The 18798-nt window shown below is 52.5% G+C and overlaps 7 protein-coding genes across 7 annotated transcripts; 4 read left to right on the top strand and 3 right to left on the bottom strand.

Annotated features, from left to right (window-relative positions):
- Positions 1-110: 110 nt before the first annotated feature.
- LY79DRAFT_543577 (aldo/keto reductase) lies at positions 111-1791 on the bottom strand. Its single transcript, XM_060557058.1, has 4 exons — positions 1706-1791; positions 1591-1629; positions 1001-1538; positions 111-940 (listed from the first exon to the last, which is right to left on the bottom strand). Exons 1-4 carry the CDS (start codon positions 1746-1748, stop codon positions 580-582), a joined length of 981 nt encoding a protein of 326 aa, XP_060417418.1. The 5' UTR covers positions 1749-1791; the 3' UTR covers positions 111-579.
- Positions 1792-1944: 153 nt separating this feature from the next.
- On the bottom strand, positions 1945-3787 carry LY79DRAFT_647573 (uncharacterized protein). Its single transcript, XM_060562492.1, is given in 4 exon segments — positions 1945-2333; positions 2346-2844; positions 2910-3223; positions 3303-3787. 4 exon segments carry the CDS (start codon positions 3738-3740, stop codon positions 2253-2255), a joined length of 1332 nt encoding a protein of 443 aa, XP_060417417.1. The 5' UTR covers positions 3741-3787; the 3' UTR covers positions 1945-2252.
- A 2471-nt stretch (positions 3788-6258) lies between these two features.
- LY79DRAFT_509172 (RNA-dependent RNA polymerase) lies at positions 6259-10303 on the bottom strand (the record flags this gene model as incomplete). The annotated part of the gene is made up of 3 exons (XM_060554026.1): positions 6259-6880; positions 6934-7254; positions 7305-10303. 3 exons carry the CDS (start codon positions 10301-10303, stop codon positions 6259-6261), a joined length of 3942 nt encoding a protein of 1313 aa, XP_060417416.1.
- A 1716-nt stretch (positions 10304-12019) lies between these two features.
- LY79DRAFT_667159 (Alpha/Beta hydrolase protein) lies at positions 12020-13633 on the top strand (the record flags this gene model as incomplete). Its single annotated transcript, XM_060563337.1, has 1 exon — positions 12020-13633. The coding sequence occupies one exon, from the start codon at positions 12020-12022 to the stop codon at positions 13631-13633; it is 1614 nt and encodes a 537-aa protein (XP_060417415.1).
- A 184-nt stretch (positions 13634-13817) lies between these two features.
- Positions 13818-14808, top strand: LY79DRAFT_543573 (uncharacterized protein; the record flags this gene model as incomplete). The annotated part of the gene is made up of 1 exon (XM_060557057.1): positions 13818-14808. A coding segment is annotated over exon 1 (487 nt), but the record flags the coding sequence as incomplete, so codon positions are not given.
- Positions 14809-14831: 23 nt separating this feature from the next.
- Positions 14832-16207, top strand: LY79DRAFT_601077 (family 61 glycosyl hydrolase). The gene is made up of 2 exons (XM_060561839.1): positions 14832-15723; positions 15793-16207. Exons 1-2 carry the CDS (start codon positions 15033-15035, stop codon positions 16047-16049), a joined length of 948 nt encoding a protein of 315 aa, XP_060417413.1. The 5' UTR covers positions 14832-15032; the 3' UTR covers positions 16050-16207.
- Positions 16208-17297: 1090 nt separating this feature from the next.
- On the top strand, positions 17298-18197 carry LY79DRAFT_543568 (uncharacterized protein). The gene is made up of 2 exons (XM_060557056.1): positions 17298-17624; positions 17703-18197. The coding sequence occupies exons 1-2, from the start codon at positions 17410-17412 to the stop codon at positions 17794-17796; spliced, it is 309 nt and encodes a 102-aa protein (XP_060417412.1). The 5' UTR covers positions 17298-17409; the 3' UTR covers positions 17797-18197.
- Positions 18198-18798: the final 601 nt, after the last annotated feature.

Below are 18798 nucleotides of genomic sequence, written 5' to 3'. Positions count from 1 at the left end.
TAGCAAGACCTCTACGTGAATAGTGCTATAAATAGAGGTATCTAGATCAGAAGACATCGTGATTTTACTGATAATGTTGGTGATAATGTTGAAATTAGTGGTAGTTGCTAAGAAAATAACATCGTACTGTCATGTATGTCCGAAAGTGAGGGGTAGAAGTGGGGGTGGGTCCACCAGGGGGTTAGTGAGGTCCATCCGCACTCAAAGGGATAATTGGATCAGCATTGATCACCGACGCCAAACGCGCAGATCATGGGCTCGGGAGAACAGCTCATCCGGAAAAGGATGGTCCACGAAGAGGTAAAATACCGGTACCATCACAGAAATAATATCTTAAATTCTCAGTCCGTTGGCGTTGGGCGGGCTGAAAGTTACCAATTGCTCGTTGACTGAATTTGACGTCCTTTCTTTCTTTTTTCTTTTTAAAATTTCGTTTTGTCACGAGTCACTTTTTCGGGTAGGAAAAGCAATAGTATCCCGGTCTCGATGAGATCCCGCAAGGCTGCGCGGTGCCATGAAGGCATTGCGACAGAATTGAAGGTCGGATACGGGCAGTCATGTCCCAGTCACAAATATAGCTCACGCTAACCAGTTGCCATTCTCGTCTTCGTAGCCCATATCCACGTAAGTCCAACCCTGTTGCGTCATCTTACCGTCAATCTCCATGTGTTGCGATGCAATGTTGTTAGATAATCTCTCCCTCCTGATCGTCTTGTGTGCCTCGTTGATTTTGCGCATCTCCTCGTCCGTGAGAGTGACGAGGCGGATGTTCTCTTCGATGCGGGACTTGTTAGAGCTCTTTGGGATGACCGCGATGCCTCGCTGTACCGCCCAGGAGAGCGACACCACGCCGGTAGAGACGTCGTGGGCCTTGGCGATGCTGGTGAAGAGCTCGTGGGTACGGATTTCGTTTTGCGCCGCGCCCGAGCCGCCCAGTGTGCTGCCAAGGTCAGCACTCACTCCTCCTGCAAGACATGGCACTGCGTTTTGCGAAACTCACCTCCAGCTGGTAACAACAATACCCTTTTCCTGGCAGTAGGGCACCAGATTCAGGTTGGGGTTGAAAGCATGCAGCTCGACTTGGTTAATGGCCGGCACAATCTTGGCCTCTGCAAGCAGCTCATCCATGACCTTGGGCATGAAGTTGCTCACACCAATGGCCCTGCACCTCTCGCCAACCAGCGGCTCCATCATCTTCCACGTCTCGATGAAGGTTGGGCTCTCCCACTTCTTGAGAACCTTCATCTCCGGAGCAGGGGTTGTGGCCCATGGCCAATGCATGAGGAAGACGTCAACGTAATCAAGCCCGAGAGTGTCCAGCGAAATCTGGAGCGCCTTGGCCGGGTCGTGGTGCCAGTTGCCCCAAAATTTGGTGACTACGATGATCTCGGAGCGGGGGACGCCGCTGTTGCGGATGGCCCTGCCCACGACCTCTTCTACGACGTAAAGCTGCGCGGTGTCAATGTGGCGGTAGCCGACCTTCAACGCATGGATAATGGACTCCTCCAGGGCCTTGGAATCATCCGTCCCTTCCGCGCCTGAGGAGTGTCAGAAATTATGAGTGTTGATAACGGAATAGAGCTTGCTTGCCTTGCCAGGTACCTAGACCGACGGCCGGAAAATCGAGACCTAATTATCGGGCATTAATACTCCTCACTCTGTATCACTGACTCCATCAGGATCACACTGAGTGCGGAGAGCTCACCGTTGTTCAACTTGAAGGTCTTGGTGCAAATAGGTGGCGCCATTGCTTCTATGTTTGCTCCGGATAGGGGTAGGATAAGGATTCCAACATTGCCAAATTTGTCTCAATCAGCTTCCATCAGCCCAAATTTGTACTTTGCGCGACCTTGGATGCGGGGTTTAGATGACGTCATTCTGGCGCATGAATCTATTCCCAAGGGGTTTCAGAATGTCTACTTTTGTCTTTACTGAGTTGTTTATCGTAATTCGAAACAATTGAATGTGTGGTGGTGGCTGCTTTTCGCCATCGATTTTTCGAAGCGCAGTCATTTGAGCAAGAAGAGTCTCCTGTCAATGATGAGGAATGCCACGCCTCACTGCCGTTCCAAGATAATGTAACTATTACGCAAAAGAGTTTAGATGTTCGTCTACTCTGGATTACACCCTGACCGGTTTGTAAATTCCCGTACCCATGAATGAGATCTATGACAAACATACAGATACCACATACAAAGAATAAGTCAATGTAGTATACCCTCGCAACGTTCATCCTCCCTCACGATACCTGGTCAGGCATAGTGTGCGCCGTTATATTCTTCTCCCCATATCAACCTCAAGTCAGCCAAGAACGCCTCTACACTCGCGAACCCCTTTCCCATGACACTATAGAAAAGTTCCCTTAATACCCTCCTATTTCTGGGCGTTCTAGACGCCATACCGACGCCGATGAGAATAAACAGGTAGCTCCACGCCTCCATCCCCACGCCTGACATCCTCTGTGCGATTCGCTCGCGAACTAGCTCGCCGTAAGCCTCGAGCTCGGGCATGCATATGAAGCGCGGCAAGTCTTCAGCGACGAGATTCCATACCGGGTCACAAAAAGCCCGGGTAAGGGCCATAAGGGCGTAGTGATAATAAGCTTCTCTCAAGGTGCAAAAGTCGGTACTTTTACTTTCCCCATCATCGTCGTTGTCGTTATATCCTACACCGCGAAGACGTTCCACAGAGTTCATGGCCGAGGCTGAGCTACTGATTATTTCCGTCCCTTTTTGCATTAGGCCAGCTGCGATGAGTATCTCTCTCGATTCCGCTTCGGACACTTCACCTGTCAAGTGTTTGTCGTTCAGGGCGCTGCGAGCCTCATGCACCCAATTAAATGCTCTTTCTTTATCGTCAGCGCGCCCAGGTTCCCAACATGCACTCGTCGACAATTAAATGCTGCTTACCTATGATGCAAGCGTGCAAAGTGCGTCAAGAACTGGGTGAAGTGATGAAAGATTGCAGAGTTGATGCGGATATGCCCGGTGAGCGATTTGACGTTTTCGAACGGTGAAGGATCGTAGAACTCGAAGTTGACCAGGAAACTATCTCCGAATGATAAAAGAGAGTAAATCGCACCAAGCAGGCTAAAGTGCATGAGCAACCCCTTGTCAAAGTAGAGAAGTGGCCTTCGTCGTCTTTGCTCGAGTTGTTTCCTAACCTTTGCCGCCAATCTCACAAACGTGGCCCGGGAACAAACCCAAGTCTCACTGCTCATTAGCTGTGTAAGAGGAAAGTAAGTAGACGCCTTTTTCTGCTGGTGTAGTTCTGTTTTAAGAGTAACGTCTAGTATATCTCACCTCGGCATAAATTTTCAAGATACCATACAGTAGCATAATATGTTGATCGTGGCTGTCCGGGGCAACCAGGTGTTCTAGAAACCGGTTCAACATGTTACGGTCCTTTTCCATCACAGCAGCTGCGGCGGACATTCTGCTCCTCAAGTCGGGGTGTCTCTGAACCTCCAAGCAAATGTTTCCAATTGTTGTGACGACGGCTCGAACCGGTATTGAGGTCTTGAGATAGGTTTGCATAAATGATCTCGAAAATATGTCCGTAATAGGGGAAGGCGAGTTGCCGACGAAAGCGAAGAAGGCTGCCGTCACTGAAGCTTGAAGGGGATCCAAGTCGCCTGGGGAGCCACTGGGGGCTGATCGCGGGGACGTCTTGGACTCAGACGTCCCGGGTGATGACCGCGTCATTGGCGATGTCCCAGAGGACCTTAGTTCACGTTCCATCCTTGAGCTGCGTGCAAGTTGGCAGCCGCACTGCAATTCTGGTCAGCGATTTACGCCCTCCCCTTGCACCAGATGCAATTCGTGAGTCCATACTAGTTGCTTGCGACATAAAAGGCAGCACCGGTATATTGATCGCTTAACTCGCGGTCTGCGGACCTTTTTTATTTTGCTCCGATCCATAGCGGCACCTGTTCCCTGTAGACGACCATTTTACGTCAATTTCAGACAGGCGGAAGCGGTGAAGTGTCGCACGTCTATCGTGGTCTTTGACGCGATTTCGAAAAGTAGAAAGAGAAAAAAGAGGCTAAACGGTTCAATGCCGTCGACTTAGAAGATCTAAAGCTCCTCCAGCAGGGGGGCACGTTCTGGAGCCTTGACTCTCTACCTCCCTTGGACCGTGACCGGAAAGTTAAAGGGCTGATTCGTCTGACTTAACGCAGCCCAGCTCGTACGAACGATTCAGTCGTGAGCTACCTACTCGTGTCTAGTCTATGGAACAGTTTATTGGGACTGCTGTGAAGTCTAAAGGAGAAGTAGCCTACCTACACGACGGCTTTTGGAAGGGGAGAAATAAGGATCCCCGAGCTTAAACTTTAGATCGAAGGCCGTGCTGTACAAGCTCGACAGATTGAAACAAATAGAAAGCCAGGAAGACCGCGACACTGATCTATGCAAGTCCAAGTATGTCCGGTTCGATGCTGAAGCTCCAAACTTACTTACTCTTCCTGATCTAGTAAACATGCTGTATTGGAACGCGATTAACAATCTACTTCTCTGCTTAACTAGCGCGAATGGTGCCAAACACCGCGAATATACCATAGAACGGTGTGTATTTGGCCCATTGATCAACCGTATTGGGTTTTGGTGTCCAAAGCAAGGTCGGGTGCAATCATCCTACCTTTCACCTTTCTTGTGTCTTCTAGCGCAAACCTTGTCTCCGAACCTCTTGCTAATCACACCTGTTCCTCCAGAAAGCCCAAGAAAAAGCTTAACCTCTTAGCGCAATCGATATACAAGAGACCCTAGGCAGTGATGTCAATGACCTAAGCTTTGGCCAGTTCTGGAACCCTCGACGATGGCCTTTTAGGAACTTGCAATGGACGTCCTCATCTTGCAGGAGGCATAGGGCTCCGTTGATACTCACATAGTCATAGTTGGCTGAAAATCACTACGATCATAGTGACAACACAGGTATTTCCAAAGCTCCAGACAAGGAACCGACAGGCTGTAGACGTCCGAGACAGTGGCGATATAGGTATCCCCTCTTATACTTGGTACCATGGCAGATAATCACCATCACAGATGTTGATGCCGCCACCCTCCATGCTCTGAATTGCCCTACCGGCGATGTGCATCGCGGGGCCGCTGGCACTGGCGTAGATGACACAGCCAAGAATCTGTGGCATCGCGATGAAGAGCGTGAGATATGTTCAGCCGAAGAGGCTAGAGAGTTCCTCCAGGACAGCCAGCACAGTACTAGACAGCAACTTCACTACGATCGCCTTGTTCAGGGACTCGAGAAAAGAGATTATCCAGAAGCGATAGTATAATATCTGTTACAGCACCTGGCATCGCCAGCTTTCGCAGATTGTAGGGCTTATCTTCAACAAGCTCCTCCACTGCCTACACGGTATCCAACACAGCACTAGTTATCTAACCTTTCAACTAGGCAACCCACAATAACTGCTTTTCTTTATTAGACATAGACTATTTTCACTCTATCATTTTATGAACACTTCAACCAAGGTAACTACCTTTATACTACCCGCACTTTCGTAGAGAATTTAGTAGTTAGGATGTCATTGTCGGGCTTTCCCCGCCTTATTTGAAAAGATCGGAGGCGTCTTTGTCGAACCATTCAGTATTTAGATCGCCGCTGCTGTGTATGTATGTTGATTGCTTGTGCCATGAAATCTATGTCACGATTTAAGAGTTTAGTGTATAAGGATACGGCACCGGCTCGTCAATAATTACCCATGGCTTCATCCTGTTGGTATCACAGGCGATCGATCAATAGCAGCAATAGCGTATGTTAACTATTTGTCGCTGTTATTGATTGATTGTTGAAGAAGAAGAAGGAGAAAGTGGCCACTGCCGCGGATATCACCATGGTGAAGGTGAGCAACCGAAGTGGGTCACGGGACCTCGGATTGGCTCCACTTCACCACCGGTTGGGCCGGTTGGTGATATCGCAACACATCCCTTTCCCCAACAGTACGATCAGCATTATATGTCACCATGTGGTCTCGCGTCATTAAGGGGCTCTTCGAACTTGCGGTGAAAATCATCTGAATGCTTTCTCTAGGTTCTGTTGCAGGTCGGTCCTCCATTGACTTGTGAGAGGGGACGAGGAGGCTTTCCTCGTCGTGCACCCCAGCCGCGGCCGATTGCGCTCATTGCCTGCCGGCTGCCCGTTATGTGGCCAAAACTACAGAGAAATCATAGAGGACTGGGATAGTTGTCACTCATTTCATACACTGCCGTGGCAGCCGGCCATCTGCAGATTGTATCAGTTGCCTCACAGATACTGACTGTACCCGTAGTTGGGATACTGCCCAACATCGACGTCGTAGCCATTATACGCATATGAGAAAGCAGGCCCTGAGCTGACACCAACAAAGCCTCCACTCGTCGTCTCATCACCATTCGCATGTACCAAACGACCGTACCTCACGCGATTCGCGAGCTCTGTTAGCTCTCTGAGCAGGACACTAGCCGCAATCACCTTGAAGCTCTGCAACTGGGCCCAGTGTTCATACTCGACGTCGGAATTGTCCAACAATCCCACCTTGAGACAGGCATAGGACATCTCCAAAGCCTCTCTGTTGGGCGCGAGAAGTCGGTCAAGATCATCGACAGCTGCTGAGCCTGGAGCCTCTTTATCAATGGTGGAGTCAAGACCATCATTTACCGCTGTGCCAGCTCCCTCGACATTCCGAAGTTTCCGTCTCATCTGTTGCGTCATGTGGTCTGCAAGGCGATCGAAATCTTGCTTGAGCTTTTTGGAGTTGTCTTTCTGACGTCGAGTCTGCGACCCTGTTTTGTTGAAGATGGAGCCACAGAAGACTTCGACCTCTGTGAGCTGTTTCATGTGATTGTCCGAGTATTGCACCATGAAGCCACTGACAGTGTCCTCGAAGCTAAGAATCGTTTAGCCATCATGCAAAGCAGTGTCCTAGAATGTGCTACTCACACGTCACGCAGACTTTGGGCTTGCTCGCGCTTCGTCTCCCAGCTAATGCGCCCTTTGCCGTATTCTTCAATCTTGCGCTCCATGAGCCCTAGGAACTGGTCCCAGACGGAAGGGCCAGCTTTCGACACAACGCGACTGATATCTTCATCCCAAATCTGCTTCTCATTGACGTTACGGTAAAGCTGCCCGAGTACATTTTCCGACTTGTAATACTTGTGATTTGGTCCCTGCGCATCTTCGTCATCATCAACCCCTTCGTCTTCATCTAGGAAATTAATATGGGTACGATCGTAGAGCTGAGCAGGAGGGGCTGGTGCAAGACTGGGGTTATATTAGCTGTGTTGCTACAAATGTGGAGAGAGCATACGTACAAGTCAGGTCGGAAACGAGGCGCCTTTGGAATGTTCTTCTGTTCGACCGCGATTCCTGTCTTGGAGAAATCAACAGCGGTGGAATGCAGCTCAGCGAGCTTGAGACAGCTTTCCCCCATTGTGCCTTCTTGGTCCTGGTCTGATATGATGAGGTGTCGTGTGGCAATCAAACCGAGAACGTCGGATTTCATGAAGTCAACGAACCAGTTTGCCATATCATCTCTTGTCACTGGCCTTCCAAGAGGCTCCGGTGTTACTCTGGGATAGTCCGCGGCTTTATAAGTTATTCGGGGCATGGCTTGTTCATCCCAGATGATGTTGTAGAGATCGCCATCAAGGTCGCCACCACTTAGCTGGCTTGGCAAATCGCGCTGTCCGTGCTGGCTGAATGCAACACAGTTGCGGAGATTGCGCAGCGGATGGCCGGGCGGCGGCGTTCTCATGTTGACCAACTGGATATCACCAGGGTGAAGGGCAGGCGATCGTGTCACCAGCACTCTACCGTCCCGAAGAGATCTTTCGGTGGGAGCTTTTCCAGGTCGCTTGTAGGTATCATAGCAGACATAAACTTCCCCTTCTTTGAGGAATCCGGTCTCGTCCATGACGCCAAAGAGAGTGGCACCCTTAGGCACCGGGATTCGAGCCTTGTGCTTGAGCAAGCGCAACTCCCGCAGGACGGTTGACTCGACCACTGCCCTTAGGAAATCATCTTGTCGGTAGTCGATACCATACTTTTCGAGGCTTTTGATGAAAGTTGGGAGAAAGAAGGCTGAGCCCACACCCTGGAGATGAAGGAACGTTCCGGTGTTGTATGCATCTGCTGTGACGGCACGCAGACGGTCAAGTTCATTCTTCTGCAACCGGAGAAAGAAGTTCTTGTCAACGCCCAAATCCTCCATAATCTTGATCATCTGTCTGTTGAGAACGAGCTTAAGAGGCCTGGATGCCGCATCGCAGATTTCGAGGTTCTGCACATCAGCGCTCGGAAATTTCTCCATGGATTCCCTGCGGATGCAGATAGAACGGCCTGATAGCCTGGAGTCCAGGGAGAGCATACCCTTGACGCCACCCCAGCGGATCTGCAAACATGTCGGGATGAGTGACCCTTGGGGGAGCCGTGGCCAGACCAGCTCGATAGCTTCTTGCGAGATAGTTCCGACGCCGTCGCTGAAAACTCGTTGGATTTTTCCATCTTGCGATTTGACATCTGGTATGTCCCAGTGCCTGATATGGTGTTCGGAGAGATTGATGAATGCAGGGGTCTCGGAGAATGCTTGCCCAATACGCGCTGCGCACTTGGCGGGTATTCGAATGTGATCAAAATCGCCAAGGGACTTGATGATGTTTGCGTACAACTGCAGTTTGCCAGTGCTATCCACGAATGGGGCAGAAAACCAAACCGAGTGGGATCGCAGAGATGAATGCGAGAACCCGAGAAACTGATAGACCCGGCCAGCGATCGATATTCCACCATTCAGGACCTTCCGGTAGCGATCAAAGATCTGGTCGTAGGATACCCTGGGATTGAAGAACAGATCGCCGCCATCTTCATCACAAAAAGTAACTCGCATAAAATAACTCGTGTGGTCAGGGAACCTGCGAAGTATTCTATTCAAGGGTTCTGGCTCGGGGCCATGGAGTGTAATTCTCGTTGGTGTAACCATGGCCTTGAAAACCCGCACGCGGTGGTTTGCTGTTGCAGGTCCTAACGCGTCTTTTCTGTAGACATACTCGGAACGTAGGCGTTTTTCGACTACTAAAAGATGCCGTAGAATCTCGTCCGGGTCGAGGTTCTTGGGGTCCGCGTTATGGCATGGGAATGGTATGGTATCTTGAATATTCCCACGAAGGCTTTCGAAAGCCTGTTCTGAGATTGGCTCGGGCTTGTTGTCCACTTTTGCCCTTTGGAACATGACTCGGAGAGACAGTAGCATCTGGTGTACGGAGCGTGGGTGTAGGAAGTTGTTCCACACCAGAGACTGTAGCTGGAAGAGGATGCCAAATGGCAGTGTCTCGTTCTTTCCAGCAGTAGCCAATGCGTTGTAGAATTGAGTCCATGAACTAGGGTAGTCTTCTTCGCAGAAAGCGGGAGTCTGGTTAAGAGCAACATTGGAGTGAGCGATAGATAGCAAGCCCTTTTTCTCAAGATGAATCATATTGTGGTCGAAGTCGGTGTCAAAGACACTAAGCTGATAGACAAGGCAGCTGCCGGAATATTTGACATGCTCTTCGACGCCAGGGATGCCGAGACAGCGGACTTGGGCCTTCTGGTGCAGCATGCGAGGATTCAAACCGAGCTGAGCCATCATATCTTGGATCTCGGCGTAGGACTGGTAGAAGTGAGGGGGTTCGCTCAAGACAAAGGTAAAGGTGGTCGGTGCCGAGCTGTGTATCATCTCGACGATGGACGAATAAGGTATTTCGATCTTGGCGCCTTGGTCGAGCTTCAGGGTGAGCATCCGTTTGCCGAACTTGGCAAGGCCCCGGTCGTCCAGTCGGTACTGCTCGTGAAAAATGAGGGCCTTGTTACCGTCGCCAAACGAGTTGTGACCACAAGCCAGTCTCGCGACGTGGAACTTGACGGTACCGTTATCAAAGGAGGCGTCTTGCTGCTTGCGCTGCTTGTACTTTTCTTGCAGACGATGGCTGAGGCTTCTGAGGGCAAAAGGGTCGGGTGGTCTGTCGCTCTGGGAGACGAAGACGGGATTGTTCATGAGGTGGAGATTTGGCTTGTCCCTTGGGCCCTTTCTGTTTCTGGAAGCATTTGGCGATGTGAAGATGCGCGCAGCCTCCGGGGTGGCTATGGGCTGTTTCCCATGGCGCAGCAAGAATTTGCGGCCATCCTCCCAGTAGAGAAAGGTCACCCATCCGAGGTTGCTGCCGGTCTTGGACGAGCATGACCAGTCCAGAATACCCAAAGCATTCAGGTAGGGCTTCAATTCCTTTTCCAAGGTACGGTCCGTCAGACGCGGGGGGACGTTGGAGAGGAAGACTTCCATGAGGAAAAGACGGGCCGGAAAAGGGTCGATGGAATGATTAATGTGGGAGGCCGGGCTGGGTAGTAGAATAGGGAGTCGACGAGGCGGATCACGCGGCGGGTGGGCAAGAGGCCGATAATAACTGTAGTCTGACAAAATGGGCGACGCAGTGAGAGTATCGCAACGATGCCTATGTTTGCCTGCGATCAAAGGCTCTGGGGGCAGGTTTGCAGAGCGTCAATGCTGCCCAAGACCGTGCGCCATGTGATTGCGACGTGGTACAGCAGGGATTGCGGGGGCTTTATGGCCCCTATCCCTATCTGCCTGCGCACGTAGGAGTCAGTCCCAGCCAAAGGGAAAAGCCAATGCTGAGTGGAGGGGTGGAAGCTACTGCAGCTTGGGACTGTGTGATGTGTGCATCCGTGTAAAGCTGGGCGGGCGGCAGACAAACAAATAAGACAGGTAGGCAGGTGGAATACCAGGCGAATGGAGTATGTGTCGGTGATAGTGGCTGCCAATCCGTCGACAGCAACCACAAGTTAACGGAGGTTTTGGGATCAGAATCCAGAATCGATGGAAGGCGAAGAAGGAACCAATAAGGAGCTTTGGAGGTAGTTGCCTTTCAGAATCGAGCCTCGCGCTGGGAGATTTTCCAGGTAGGAACCTACCTACCTACCTTCGGTGTCGATATCCGTGCCTGAATGCGAATTGACTTTGGTCTTTGGTGGGTCCCGAGGAGGAGGAGGAGGAGGAGCATTTGGATGGTGATTGGTCGAATCTTTAACGGCTGCCAAGTGCCCGCGCGCATTCTCAACGGCATGAGTAGGTAGTACCCGAGAGAAGGTACGAATACGTGCGAGGGACCGACTACCTACTCTACCTAGACACCTGCCTGCCTACCTACCTAGGAAATTTACATATTTCCCGTTGGAAAGAATGGAAGGAACATCACGAGGGGTTGGACCCTGTTCCTGAATAGGTAGTCCATACGTAGGTACCAAAGGTGTCACCCTCCCTCCCTCCTCTACCTACCTACCTACCTACCTAGGTAGTTTGCCTCTCACCCAGGTTTTCCCTACCCAATGCGTCGCCGCCATGTCGAAGGCAAATCGTCAGTCGGATCTCAGAGTAAACAGAAAATGGTGCGAGTTTATGGATAGACAGCCTGGCCCGATGTGACCGACACCACTCATTATTGGCTGACCCGGTCTGGAAAAATCATCAATCACACGCGATGCTCTGGCAGAATGCTTTTCCGCCACGAACCGCGACAATATTTCTATTTATTCTGCATAACCCCCCAAGACAGGGCGGGCTCCATAGATGTACCTCGTCTACGAGAACGGTCCGAATTCCAGAAGCAGCAACTACCTACCTAGTCAAGACCTATAGGTAGGATCCGACGCTTCATCCACAAGAGTCTATCAGCCTACCTGTCCTCTGCTGTGGGTACAACGTACCTAGTCACTGACCGGCACCGAGTTTCTTCTGCGCTGTCTTTTGCCGTCTCAAAATCCCGAAAAAACCCACTGGGCCCTCTTCCCCCAATTCCGACCCCGCGTTCGTCATCTGCCCCGCCGCCCAGAGAGCTTCCCACGGGAGCGCGCCGAAGCCGCCCTCTCTTGGAGCATCTGTCAGCCTTTTCTACCCGATTTTCCTCTTCGACCAAGTACTTCTTCGAGAACAGTGATAACGCCCCGGACCTCACCAACAAGGTCGGTTGACACAAGGAACAAGATGGCAACCCCCGGACTGCTCTACGTGACCATGCAGCCGAAGCCTGGCCTGGCTCTCGAGCAGTTCCACGAATGGTACAACAACGAGCACGGCCCAACGCGCCTGCGGCTTCCCCAAATCTTCACCAACGGCCTGCGATACCGCGCCAACGACGCCAAAGAGCCCTCCTTTCTCGCTCTCTACGACGTCACCTCCATGTCCCACCTCGAAACGCCCACCTACACCACTCTTCGAGCCAACCGCTCTGCCCGCGAGGCAGCCACCATCGCCCAAGTCGACGTCACGAGGTATTTCTACGATCTGGTTTACCAGCAAGAGGCCCCTCTGTTCCTGCCCATCGAGCAGCTCTCCGACAAGGAGGCCGAGGGAATCGAGCTGGTCGCTGTCGAGACCGTCCTCAAGGACGAATCCGCCGAGCCAGACTTCAAGAAATGGTATAGCGAAGAACACATCCCCATGTTGTCCAAGGTCCCTGGCTGGCTAAGGACCCGCCTCTTCAAGATCTCATCGGTCGGCGACGGCGCCGGAACCAAGACTTCCTACCTCGGACTGCACGACTATGCGCGCACGAATGGCTTGGGTGGTCCGGAGCACAAGGCCTCCATGACCACTCCTTGGGGAGCTGAGGTTGCCAAAACCGTCACGGCCAAGAACCGCCGCACCTACTCGCTTTTCTACGTCTTCGGCCCTGCTCCTCGCGACTTGTCCAATCTGGCCAAGCTTCCGGCCTCGACCTCCACGTTTACCGCTCCGGACGGCAAGACCACCACTATTCCCGGAGACGACGAGGTCATCAGCTCGTATATCACGGCCGAGGACCAACTGTCCATTCCCTACAGACTAGAGGGAAGCGCCAAAGATGACGCGCCAACGGTCGCCTTCTGCAACTCGCTCCTGACATCGCTGCAGATGTGGGACCCCGTCGTCAAGATATTGAAGGAGCAGCGCCCCGACTTGCGCATCTTACGGTACGACACGCGTGGCCGCCACTCGATTCCTAGTCCGCCTGTGCCGGCGACTCTGGATCTCCTTGCTTCCGACCTGCGTACTGTTCTTGATGCGTTGCGCATCCCCAAGTTGCACGCCTTGATTGGAGTTTCCATGGGAGGCGCAACGACCACTAACTTTGCCCTCAAGTATCCGAACCGCCTAAAGAAGTTCATCGCCTGCGACTTCAACGCGACGTCCAGCGCTGCCAACACTCAAGCCTGGAAAGACCGCACCGCGTTGGCAGAAGAGGACGGTGGCGCCGGAATCAAAAAGCTGGCAGGGCAGACGGTGGGCCGGTGGTTTCATCCGGCAACGATGGACAAGGAGAGCGTCGTCAACTCCATGACGGAAATGGTAGCAGATAACAACGTTGAAGGATTCAAGTATAGCTGTCAGGCACTGTGGGACTACGACCTCAAGTCGGCGCTCAAGTCTTGTCAGGTTCCTGGGCTGCTGGTCGTTGGTGACGGCGACGCCAAGGGCGCGCTTGTCAAGGCGATGGACGGGTTCAAGGACTTGGTTGGAGACAACGGAGCAGAACTGAAGATTGTGCCGAACGCTGGTCATCTACCCATGTGGGAAGACCCTGCAGCGTTCTGGGAGGCCATCCAGGGGTTTGTGTAAACTGGCGGCTCTGAGGAGGCGCTTTTCAAATGTGACAAAGATGTCGGGGCCTCGATAGTTCAATCGAAGAGTTTATCGCCAACAGTATTATAATATGGCTTTGGCAGCCAATGGGAAGCTGGGCAAGAGGTGCTCTTCTTGCAATCGTCATGCCATGACAAAGCCCTGAGCTGCAAAGATGACATGTTGCGTGCGGCCAGAACCAGGAAGTGTCCAGCGGTGAAACGCTGCAGGAGTCGGCCTCACGAACCAAACTCGTCACTTCCCATGTACGAATAAGACGGGAAGAAAATGATCACGAAGAATGGCGCTTTCTGCAGAGAAGGCGGTTGCACGGCACCGGCGGGCGACGATATGCAAGCACCGTTTCATCTTTGATTGCCAACTGACAGCGGAGCGCAGAATGGATCCAAGTCGAGCTAGATTCGCCAATGGTCGTCAACCTCGGCGCATCAAGAAGAAACGGCCTGGCGGCAGCTGTCTTGGCGGGTTCATCTCGACCAAGCGATCGACACGGGTGTCTTTTAGACAACGCAGATCCGACCCTATTATGATTTTCCCTTCCCATATTAAGGGCGACAAGGGGATCTGTTTGATGAGTCGTGCTTGCTGAGAAGGGTACAAACAATAGCACTGGGGAAGACTCGGCTTGCGAGCTACCGATGCTGAGGAAAACCAACCGGCCGGTAACGAGCCCCAGCTTCAACTCGAGGCCGTCACCATTCCCGCGTTGCGCTACCCTGGCCATGATCCCAACATCGGCCCCTTGGCCAGAGCAGATGTCTTCTAGGTACGCTAGGGCTAGGAACCAAAGCGGCTACGTTACGCTGACAACCCGTCACCTTATCGTTCCAAGGCCGGTTCGCCTTCCGAATTGGAGCACATCCCCCGGCCCAGTGGCCACCGCCCCAAAGTCCCACTGGTCCGGTCTGCATAAGAGTGTTTCGGTCTTATGTGGTTTCTATATTTTCCACCTGCAGTCTTCTCGCTGGCCTCCGGGGGCCAAGGCGGGTCAGTTCTCGGCGCCTGCAAGGGTTCTAGAACCGGACTGTCCAGGGCAGCGACGAGGTGGAAGGGAGAAGGAGCATCACGGAGGAAGAGGATTTCCGGGATGCAGTGTGCGTGTCTTTCTAAGGTCTCTTCCGATAAGATAAATAAAGAGGCAAATCCGTCGCACATTTGTTCTTTCTTCTAGCTTAGCATCCATCATCGCAGGTCGCACACATTCTTTGGTATCTTCACCACTTCATTCTTTTCCAACTATCTTACCGTCAGTTCTTCACCGTGTGAAGCCGGGACATTCCTTTGCAACACTTACATCCGACGATCAAACAGGGCTCGCTTTATTCATTTTCGTCCGTTTCACCAAGGACACAACCCCCAGCACCCATCTTTCAAAATGCCTTTTGTCAAGTCAACCCTTGCCCTCGTCGGTGCCTTTGCCGCCAGTGCCCTTGCCCATGGCAAGGTCGATGGTTACATGTTCGACGGCGCATACGTCCAGGGCTACAGCCTCGACTACTACTACCTCAAGCAGAACGGCGGCACTCCCCCCACCATCGCCGCCTGGTCGGCCGAGAACCTTGACAACGGCTTCGTCGACGGCACCGGCTACGCCAGCGCCGACATCAACTGCCACAAGAACGCCGCCCCCGGAGGCACCGCCGCCAAGGTCGCGGCCGGCGGCAAGGTCGAGTTCCAGTGGTCCGCCTGGCCCGCGTCTCACTTCGGACCCGTCCTGACCTACGCCGCCAGGGTCGACGGCGACTTCGCCTCGGTCGATAAGCTCAAGCTCAAGTGGGTCAAAATCGACGAGGCCGGGATCGACGTCGACACCCAGGAGTGGGCCGCCACCAAGCTCGTCAAGAACAACAACACCTGGACCTCGACCATCCCCTCGGACCTCGCAGCCGGCAACTACGTCCTCCGCCACGAGATCATTGCCATGCACGCCGCCGGCACCCCGAACGGCGCCCAGAACTACCCCCAGTGCGTCAACGTCGAGATCACTGGCTCCGGTACTGCCAACCCCGAGGGCACCCTCGGCACGGAGCTGTACAAGGCCACTGACTCTGGCATCCAGTTCAACCGTAAGTGGATTCCCTCACTTGAGCCCCCTGCGCCATCGGTAACCGCAAACGGCTGACGGTTTTGCTCAGCGTACACCACCATCTCGGAGTACACCATCCCCGGCCCCGCGCTTTTCAGCTCCGGTGCCGGCTCCGGCTCTGGTCCTGGCTCCGGCTCCGGCTCCGCCCCTACCCCCATCATCAATGGCACGGCTCCCGCCAACTCCACCAAGCCTGCCACCCCGGTCACCTCCGATAACGCCGACGCTGGCGACTGCCCCGCCCAAAAGGCCCGTCGTCACGCTCGCTCCTTCCGGCGTCGTCGCGCTCCCGCTTTCCACCTGTGAGCGGCGAGCATTTCCCGTCCGACAGACATTGGGTGACTGACATCCATCACGCACCCCCCTTTTTTCTTTTCTGGCCAGAAGATGAGTGAGCTGGCTTTGATTTGTGTCTCAACCATCATGTAAATATTTTATACCCGGCGTATATATGTGGCTGCAGCACCGCCTACAGGCGTCCAGTGCGCTTTTTTTCACCCGCTACAACTGGGCGTCTTTCAACCTTTTCAATGTACATATGTTCAAAACTGCTTCGATGTCCCTTCTTCTCCGCTGTGAGTGTTTCCTTTGGCGCGCTCTCCTCGCTGGAACATTCCGATGAGGGATGGCGCCTCGATGCTGGCCGCTACTCATCTGGCTTCAACCCGGTGGCAAACTAGACGAAGCAACAATGCCTTGAGTGGGACGTGGAGACTTCGCCGCCGCATTACGTATGAACAGCTAGCAACGGATGTCGTCTACACGTAAAGTTAACAACAGCCACGGCTCTCCTATGGCCATAAGAAAGAAGCCGTATGCAATTGATGGCGCAATGAGCGCTCACGGAGGCCCATGGTTATACAAAACCTTAGCTCGACTGGCAGAGGGTGACATACATTTAGAGGAAAAGGTTACTCGGCGTTCGGGCTACACATGAACCAAGCTCGCTGGTGGACTCGTCAAGGTATAACCTCGTGATAATCTTGAGGGATATTGATGGCTATTGCCAGACTATGGCAGGCACGGAGGTCACTACAAGTAGCTTTCTCTTCACAATACTCCTGACTACAACAATCCAGCCGACTACACAAATATATATCATGAGAGCTATAGTCGCTCCAAGTCCCCATAAGCGGGCTACATTCACCCGGCACATATGCAATATCCCGATGCGTGGAAACCCGATACGTAGCACCTCTGACCCGTGCCATGTCTCAATCTCTCAGTACGGTATTGAATACCCGCCAAGGTAGAGCAACTGCCAAATCAGACCGCATTTCAACCATGGCCATATACACGAACGACACTCAGGCGCTAGAACGTTGGTGGGGATAATGGTACCGTTGAATCGGCCATTGAGGTTGTAACAGCTTGATGACAGGGTGCCCGACTATATTGCCAGCCACACGGTGGCCTCATTGAACTTTGCCACCAAGGTTGTCGAAAACCCTTACGCCTTGAGTCACAAACGGTGCCCGAGATAGCTTCAGTTGCCAGAAACCTTGCTGTCTGGAGCCAGGTGTACAAAAGGCGGCAGGTTTCGGTCTCTTCCCTCTCCATCAACATTTCCCACACACGCATCTCACATCTCCCAAGCAAACAAACAAACAAACAAACCCAAACACCATATTGCCAGTCAATACCACTACCAGCAAAACAACAAAACATGAAGATGCTTTCCGCTCAACTCTTGACGGTTCTAGGCCTCGCTGGAATCGTCACCGCCATTCCGCAGATGGTGGTTCCCCTCTCCGACCAAGACCATCGGACGACGCCACGGCCTTCCCCTACCATCGCACCGCGTCCGTCTGTTATCGGAGATTGCACTACCGTGAGCATCTGCAGGGATTTTGTCAACAGTTGCGGTATGAAGTATGGCGGGTAAGTCACGAGCGCTAAATCTACGTACTAAGTACAGATAACACTACGAAGCCAGTCGCTAACTCGCAGAACTTGAAGTTGCCACAACATTTGTCGGCCCTGGCCGACGTATTCGCCGCCCAGGTGTCCTTTTCCCACGAGTCTGAACCCGTCCACGCCGCATAACGGATAAGACCATAATGTCTGAGTTTCAGTTATGGCTATGGTGTAATATGCAAAAGGCGGGCGTGTACAAGGAGCAAGTCCCTGTCTGTGGGATACGTTAGGTTAGGCTAGGTACTCTGTTCGCTGGACCTTGCGCGAGTTACCTAGGTACCTGGTCTTAGTGTATAAGGGCCAGAACAACGGCTTCCCTGGGAAATGGGCGAGCAGACGTCCCTCTTCGTCGACAATGTATAACATCAAGTTCTAGAATCCCATTCTTGGTCTTCACTGGTCGAGTTGTTGCCTGCTCAGTGATTGCGTGATATTGCATCTCCGGTTGTCCGTAAGTGCGCGTTGGTCTTGATGTTACTTACCTACCTAGGTAGGTGCCTGTGTAGATGCGAATTGGTTAGATAGGGCCTGTGAGGTCACGAATGGCGCAGCGAGAAGCAAAACGACGACATGAGGCAGGACTGAGGACCAGAGAAATCTCGGGTCGGGAAGCCAAGGTCGTACTTGCCAGGCCAAGCTTGGGAAGTCGGTCATCCAAAACGATCCAGCAAGCCCCAGGCCATCCGATGAGGCGAGAAAGGTGGTGCAGATCGTCAAGGTTCTCGGTTTTCGGCACGAGGATGCTCGCTCCAGGTAAGTAGCAACCTAGTCCTTCCTCCCGCGCACGTGTCCTAACCTTGATTAATCTCTGGAGGGAAGGCACTTGGCCATACCTACTTACCGAACTACCAGGCAGGTAACTTTAATTCTACAGTATATACTGTACCTAAGTTAATAAGATATACCAAGTAGAAGATGGTGAGTTTAGTGGATTTTAGGTGACACTTTCTGTATGTCTTTTTAGATTTGTTGGAGGGCACTGTACCTAGGTCGGTAAGTAGCCTAACTGCAAAATCTGCGTGATGACTCCTTCCATTCTGATTTGGCTGCTTCTCTTCTTTCCTCAAGCGTTCCCATTTGCTTGTTTCCTGTGTCCTTTCTTTGGTCCCTCCTTCCATCCATCCATCTATCCATCCAT

This window comes from Colletotrichum navitas (genome assembly GCF_030913465.1).
Source record: "Colletotrichum navitas strain CBS 125086 chromosome Unknown LY79scaffold_11, whole genome shotgun sequence".
NCBI lineage: Eukaryota > Fungi > Ascomycota > Sordariomycetes > Glomerellales > Glomerellaceae > Colletotrichum > Colletotrichum navitas.
Note: the sequence above shows the minus strand (reverse complement) of the source record. Positions and strands in the feature narration are given on the sequence as shown.

Excerpts from the sequence above, each read along its gene's own strand:
- LY79DRAFT_543577 (XM_060557058.1), bottom strand. The coding sequence starts at position 1,748 with ATGGCGCCACCTATTTGCACCAAGACCTTCAAGTTGAACAACG. Across the intron at positions 1,539-1,590 it reads CGGTCTAGGTACCTGGCAAG|GCGCGGAAGGGACGGATGAT; the intron begins GCAAGCAAGCTC and ends GACACTCCTCAG. Across the intron at positions 941-1,000 it reads ATTGTTGTTACCAGCTGGAG|CACACTGGGCGGCTCGGGCG; the intron begins GTGAGTTTCGCA and ends TGACCTTGGCAG.
- LY79DRAFT_647573 (XM_060562492.1), bottom strand. The coding sequence starts at position 3,740 with ATGGAACGTGAACTAAGGTCCTCTGGGACATCGCCAATGACGCGGTCA. Across the intron at positions 3,224-3,302 it reads TCTTGAAAATTTATGCCGAG|CTAATGAGCAGTGAGACTTG; the intron begins GTGAGATATACT and ends CCTCTTACACAG. Across the intron at positions 2,845-2,909 it reads TTTGCACGCTTGCATCATAG|AGCATTTAATTGGGTGCATG; the intron begins GTAAGCAGCATT and ends CGATAAAGAAAG.
- LY79DRAFT_601077 (XM_060561839.1), top strand. The coding sequence starts at position 15,033 with ATGCCTTTTGTCAAGTCAACCCTTGCCCTCGTCGGTGCCTTTGCCGCC. Across the intron at positions 15,724-15,792 it reads CTCTGGCATCCAGTTCAACC|CGTACACCACCATCTCGGAG; the intron begins GTAAGTGGATTC and ends GGTTTTGCTCAG.
- LY79DRAFT_543568 (XM_060557056.1), top strand. The coding sequence starts at position 17,410 with ATGAAGATGCTTTCCGCTCAACTCTTGACGGTTCTAGGCCTCGCTGGA. Across the intron at positions 17,625-17,702 it reads TGCGGTATGAAGTATGGCGG|TTGCCACAACATTTGTCGGC; the intron begins GTAAGTCACGAG and ends CAGAACTTGAAG.